Source organism: Rhopalosiphum padi, chromosome 3 (genome assembly GCF_020882245.1).
Source record: "Rhopalosiphum padi isolate XX-2018 chromosome 3, ASM2088224v1, whole genome shotgun sequence".
Lineage (NCBI taxonomy): Eukaryota > Metazoa > Arthropoda > Insecta > Hemiptera > Aphididae > Rhopalosiphum > Rhopalosiphum padi.
The window spans coordinates 17,105,864-17,113,289 of record NC_083599.1 but is presented as its reverse complement, the minus strand read 5'-3'; the positions used below and the strand labels follow the sequence as shown (position 1 = coordinate 17,113,289).

General features: G+C 35.1%; 1 protein-coding gene across 1 annotated transcript in view; it reads left to right on the top strand.

Moving 5' to 3' along the window:
• Positions 1 to 3,122: 3,122 nt before the first annotated feature.
• LOC132926739 (transcription factor collier-like) overlaps positions 3,123 to 7,426 on the top strand; it is an 83,593-nt gene continuing 79,289 nt past the window's right edge. The window contains exon 1 of the mRNA XM_060991128.1: positions 3,123 to 4,161. Coding sequence (XP_060847111.1) covers positions 3,965 to 4,161 — 197 coding nt within the window. The 5' untranslated portion in view covers positions 3,123 to 3,964. The remainder of the gene's footprint in view (positions 4,162 to 7,426) is intronic.

The following is a 7,426-nucleotide window of genomic DNA, read 5'->3' as shown; positions in this document are numbered from 1 at the left end:
CGACGTTATTACACGACACAAGTAATTTAGAAATATACCTACATAAATACATATTGTTTTATTATTTATTTTTTCATTTGTAGTTATACATAATTAATATACTTACTTAAAAAAAAAAAAATAATAATAATAAACTTTGGTTATTAAAAATGAATATTATTTATAGATAATCGTTAGTAAATTGGGTTTATGTAGATATAATAAATTCCCTTCAGAGTGCAATTCGACGAAAATAAGTGCGTAATTTGACCCTACCTATTTTTTCGTGTAGTCCCTACTTATTGTAAAAATATGTTATGCAAACATCTATTTCATACAACTTTCATTTAGAATCTATTGTATTTGCTATTTACATATACTAAAAATTGTATACAGATATATAAAGAGGTACATATTCATTTGTATATTTATGGTCGGAGCGAGACCCTTTTCAACCAAAATCGAACCCTTCCTTTTGCCTATTCACTTTTTGAACAAATTTAAAAATAGTCAATTTATATATATATATATATTCTATACGATTTATATGTTTTTAATAAATTGATATAATAATATGCATAACGTAAATAGTACTCAAATATGCATGTAGAAATATTATTTGAAATTAACCTTAAGTTATAAATAATGTGCATATGTTTAATAACTGTAGAAGGTATTGAACAAATAATTATAATATTATATTATAATTATATGTGCATTTTATACAACTCATATTTTTCAATATTTTTAACATAAATTATATAAAGTACAAAATATTTTTTTTGGTTTAGCCCAAAAAGGAAGGGTACGATTCTAGTCGAAAGCGTCCATGCCCGTATCATAGATCGTATATATACTCGTACTTTTATAGGCTATAAGACCCAGAAAAAAAAAAACTTACAAAACAAATGTCGTGTTACATTTATAATATATTCTCACGAATAAACTAATATATACGTACAAGTAGAATTATTATTATACAGTTAAGAATACGTGGTTTAGTTACATATTATATATATAATAATATAAAAATGTAGATAATAAACCGCATCGTTACATAAACTGTATTTATATATATATTATATTAACGATTATAATACGTATATATATATATATATATATACTGCGCGAGCACGAAAGTTAATAATATACCAAATATAGGTATATATCAACAGTAGGTAATACATATTAAACGTACTGCGTTTAATACCACACATATTATTATCATATCTATCTGCTATATAATGTATATATATACTAGTTGGAGCTCGGTCGGCACTATATATATATATATATATATAATTCGCCAATCACTGCCGAGTATAATATTATTATAAATACTATACACACCGCGGCTGTATACTGCAGAATAGTATGATGCACATATACATATATATGTATATATAATATACACGTTATATTTTAGGTATATACCAATAATAATAATAATATGTAATTTACCGCCATGACATCATGCGTATAATATCATAGTTGCGTTGCAGTGTCAGTGCGAAAGGGGTGGAGGGGGGGAAGCGTATTACGTATTATATATATATATATATATATATAATCACATTGCAGCCGGCGCAGTGAAGCTATTTTAGCGACGAATATTAGCATTTAGAATTATATATATATACATATTAAATTACACCGTGTACAATAGGTATATATAATAATAATAAGCAGTATATATATATATATATGTATAGCGGATATAGGTATAGGTGTGATGGTGTATGTACGTCGGAAAGGGAAACAATATAAGACGCGCGTCATGTAGCCCAGCGAAACGTTGTCGGTATCTGTGTGGGCTGGGGGAGGGTGGGGGGATGAGAAAATATTTTTAACGTAATCCTTAACCTCGCTCCCTTTTCCCATCGCGTGCCACTCGCGTACGTATATATATATATATTATATACATGTGTATGGTGTACCTATGTATATATAAATTATATACGATACCTATATATATATATATAAGATGTAAGTATATATAATATATCTGACGGGTGAATTATTGATGTGATATATTATAGGAAAAGTGAATCGGCCGCGCGTGTGTGTGTGTATGTGTGCGCGCGAGCGTCGGAGGAATATTAATAATTTAAAACGACCGCCGCCGCTCTTGCGCTGGGAAAAATACGTAATAACAAACGCCGCTGCACAACGTATAATAATATAACAACAGTCGTCGTATAACCGTATAGGTAAATAGGTACATAATATATACATATACGATAGGGCAACGGAGGATAAATGAATATGGTTAATTTACAGAATAATAGCCGTATAAAATCACTAAATTTATACCTATACGAGTTATAAATAGGCGCAATTCAAACTATGCAGTGGGCTTATAGCACACTCCGTTTTGAAATTAGCAACCCAATAATAATTTAAGTCCTCGGCGGTTTGATTAACCGGATGAGAACTGTGGAAAATATAATATGTTAAACGTTATAAATCCGCGCGCGTATACGTGCGCAAATATCGTCGTTAAATATATGATTATTATATTGAACGGGGAGGTGTGTGGGGGTAAAATTGGTCACCGCGCAATACGTGATGAGACAGCGACTGAAAGAACTGGGGTATTCGCAAAACCCACAACCCCCCCCCCGCCAAAAAACGGAAAAAAAAAGTTTTTTCGTTGAAATTTCTCCGCCCCCCCCCCCCCACCCCCCATACGTAGAATAGGTACACCCGTTAAGCATTAGTACCTAAACACATCGTGTACGGCGTAAGATCGTGGTAAGTTGGTCGAGTCACGACGGACGGCGACGGACGGTAGCGCGCGCGATCCGCGTCCGCGTGGCGCGGCAGCGTCGGCCGGTGTGCGAGTACCGACACGCCGCCGGTGGACGACGGCCAGCCGCGTCGGCGGTCGGCGATTGGCCGGCGGGCGGAGTCGCCGACACCCGGGCACTGCCGGCCGGTGGGCGTGGCCGCGGCCGCATGGACGTGGCCAAACGCTCACGCACACACGCGCGGCCGCCAACGCACACACCGGCGCCGGACACGGCCGGACGGCGGTAGTGCACGGCGGGCCGCGTGGGGCGGGCACGGGCGCGCCTGCGCTCACGCGTACGCGCACGCACGCGACAACGGCCACACTGTCCGCGGCAACGTTTCGGCGGCGGTGCGTTTAGAGTATCGCGCGCACTCCCACCGGGACGACCATAGTCGCTGTGTGCACACGGGCCGAGAGAATATATTTTTATTGTATCTCCTCAACGTTTCTTCGCAAGACGTATACGGTACGCGTCGCACGACGGTGTATTATTATGTCACGGTACACGCGCGCCCGATCGCCACTGCACCGCCGGGAATAACACTTTTGCAGTTATTAAAAAATAATTATTATTAATTCGCATAATTGTTCTGAGATTTTTTTTTTTTTGATTTTTTTTTCTTCGCTTTTCCGTTTCTGTCGCCGCGAGACGTCGGTCTTCCGACACGTTTCGTGCGCACCGCAATATTTTTTTAATCGACACCTGTGCAAAGTCGTCGTCGGCCGGTCACTGCAAGACCGACAAAAAAATTATTCCGCTTTAACATTCTCACGTTAAACGCGCGCTCGCGGTACGCACACACATCACCCGATCGTACACATCGCGCACGCACGTTGACGGACACGTATAGGACGGCGGTGGGCCCGGAAGGCATCACGGTGGTGTCGACGGAAGAAGACGGACGGACGGTGGCCGGCGCCGGCTACTGGACGGGCGGCGCGACCGGCGGCGACGCAGACGCCGCGGTCGCGGCACCGTGGCAGTCAACGTTGGGCACGCTGGGCGGCGGTGGTGGCGGCGGCGGCGGCGTCGTTGTCGGTAATGTCGGTAACGGCGGCGGTGGCGTCGTCGGCGGTAACGGCGTGGTGGGTGGCGGCGGTGGCGGCGAACTGGACCCCGTGGCCGCGTGGGGACGCAAACTGTACGCCACGCCGGGCAACCATCACCGGAACGCCACCGCGGCCGGCCTCATGTTCGGCCTGCACCACCACCATCACCAGGACACCGGAACACCCGGTGGTATATCCGGACTGCACCATCATCACCACCATCACCACCATCACCAGCTCCGGGGCCCGGTTACCGGGCTCAAGGAAGAACCTTTGGCCAACTCGCAGCTGTCCGTTCCCCGTTCATGGATGCAACCTTCCATCATCGATCAGAGCAGGTATGAAGGACATTTTTTTTAACGTTTTTCAGTTTTTACGTGGTCCGCTGCCGTCGCAGTCCCGTAACATATTTATATAAACAATACGATATAGTTTTAGGTGTGGGTTCAGGTGACGATAGAACTTTGATAAATCATAATATATTTTGAGAAAATAACATCTTCGAGTTCAATATAATATATTTTACAGTAATTAAATAATATAAACATATTATAATTCGATGTACGTTGAAAAATTGAGTATAATTTCATTATCAAAGTCCTATATCACAATAAAATTAGGTAGCATAATTTTTGGAATTTTTTTTTCTCCTCGGCACGATACATGTAAGACCTCTTATATACACGGTTATTAATTCGTTCACGTCTCCGTTGTTTTGATCTCTGCGGTACTTACCCGACCTGAATAATATTCACGATCAACTGTTGGACAGTGTCGGTATTGGTCCGACATGTAGTATATTATAACAGGTACCTATTTTTATACATATTATATACATCTATGACAACGACATTTCAATAATATACACTTAGATAAATTATAATAAATTAACCTAACCGAAGCTAAGAATGTTTACATCTATAATTATTATACATACACACCAAATTACCGAAGAGTTTACTGAGTAAACAGACCATCTTATAGTTTATATTAAATTATAAATGTGTACACATAAGTATACGCGTCATGTTGATTGTAGTTAATTCAGATTATTGGTATTGCAGGTATACACAGTTATTTATGAATCAATTATAGTATATTATTATAGACTATATTTATTACGCGTCTCGTGTTTTATATTTTAAATATATATATTATTACATCATGGTGCATAATTTGAAACAATTGATTTTTCGTAAGAGCTTATTAAAATTACAATTTTTTATATCATTAAAACAATTTATATACCTATAATACGTCGATATTTTTTCTATTTTACGAGTAAATATAAAAATTACTATTATGAAGGTCGCGTGGGTACCTCCACCTAAAACTATAACATTGTTTTTTACGAGTTACGTGAAAATGTTTCGAGTAGGTACCTAATATATATATTATGTTAATATTAAAAATATTGTTTTAATATTTAAAAAAACTCATTATTATTTTTTTTACATTTGTTTAAAATATACGATAAATAAAAGTACGCTTTCTAATAAATAATTCAATTATTAAACCCATAATTAACGATAAGAATTTTTATTGAAACTATTAACATTTTGTTATTTTTAGTAAAATATTCATTTACATAATAATAATTATTAGATCGTTGCTATTCTAAGTGTATAATTAAGTGTAGGCAATTACATTTTAACATTTAAAAATTAGGTTGCAGGATACGATGATGTTTGTAATAATTCAAAAATATAATCTCTGAAACATTTACGAATGCTTAATTAGATCGTTGAGTATAATTCGTATTTGAAGGTAAAGGATATAATTTAAAAAAATATACGTGGGTATAAATGATGGTTAAAAAAACAGAACGAAAAAATGTATTTATATAACTATATATTTGCTGTCTTCTCAAATCGTACAATTTTAGAATTAGATTATGAATTTATATGGACATATAGCTAAACATAATATACTGGTTGAAGTAGTGCCGCTAAGCGCCTCCCACCTTTAAAAAATCCAGTTTTTATTCATTGAAATCAGAAAAATTTATTTAATATTTTAAATTGTACAGATTGTAAATTGTATATTTATTTATTTTTAATCAGCAAAAAAGGTATAAAAAGGCTGCTGTGGGGGGTGGTTAAAAGGACTGGAAAAAAAGAAATATTAAAATAAAAAAAATAAAGTAACTTTATGAAAAAGAGATGGAAAAAAGTGACTCAAATCTGTCATAACGAGCAAAAAGACCACCTATAGGTACAATATTGATTATGTAAACAAGACAGCATATCTCATAGGGTTTTGAATATATTCTCCTGAGGCTTTTCGTGTATAAGTATATAAAGGTAGCTAGAGAGCGCATATATATATATATATATTTATTTTATTTTACTTTTGCTTTTATAAATATATAATATTACAAACACGACCGCACAATGTTACAACCAGATGAGTTTATATGTTTCATGTTCTGTCTCATTGTTCGACTCTTATCGCCGTGATTTTGATCGCAACAGTATTTATTGGACGAAAAAAAATATATTAGAAAAAGTAGTCGTTTATTCGCAGCCACTCGAATGTCGCTTAGTGAATTATATAGGTATAGGATAAATGGTATTTATGTTTGAACCTTGCCACGGCGTTTAGAGTATGCAATAAAACAGCACTCCAACTCCCATTAATTTAATTTTTTTTCATTCTTATATTATTATAGTCTCATTTTGTATATACGAATGCATTTTACAGCATACTTTTGTATCCTTTATTTTTTCCGACGTCTCTATAAAATATTTAAATACAAAATATGTGCTTAAAAAGCGAAACGTTTACGTGGTATCGCTTATATAGATACTACTGTAGAATATGCTGCGTGCATACACATATTATTAATACATATAAAATATATGCACCGATTACAGTAGATTAGTATATTAGTATATTCATATTTTAAACTTAGACTGTACGTATTGAGCAATGTGTACTTAAAAATAACCAAAAAGAGAAACAGCATAGTAAAAAATGTATTTGAAAATTTAATATTATTTCATAAGCAATTCCTACGAAGCATTTACATTTTCAAATATATATTATTCATATAGGTGCACATAATATTATACTAACCCAACTTAAACAATTCCGCTTACTGCAGCAGCAGTAGGTAATAAACGACGCGCCTATACTTAGTACACTTACACACAATATAATATAAGTACCTACTACCTACATATTATGCGAATGAAATAAATAAATAGATCATAAGAGTAGTAACAATAATTATTAAAACATATGTTTCTGTCAATTATTTGAACGCATTGCATAGGTAATATCTAAAATTAATCTAACCCATTTTATTTCCTATTTCCTTGAATTCTATTAATCAATTGTTTTGTTCTGAATGAGATGAATGCATGTAAACATAATATGTATATAATACATTTTATTCGCGAATTAAACTTGTTGGTAACGGTATAATTCAAATTTAAAATTTATCAATAAATAAAAATTAAATTATCACACATTATATTGTGTACATTTTATATTATACATTTATAGCAATAATTACATTAAACACAACAATTCTACTTTTACGAATTTTAAATCATGTATAGGTCTATATGTATACAAATAATGTAACGTACAAATATT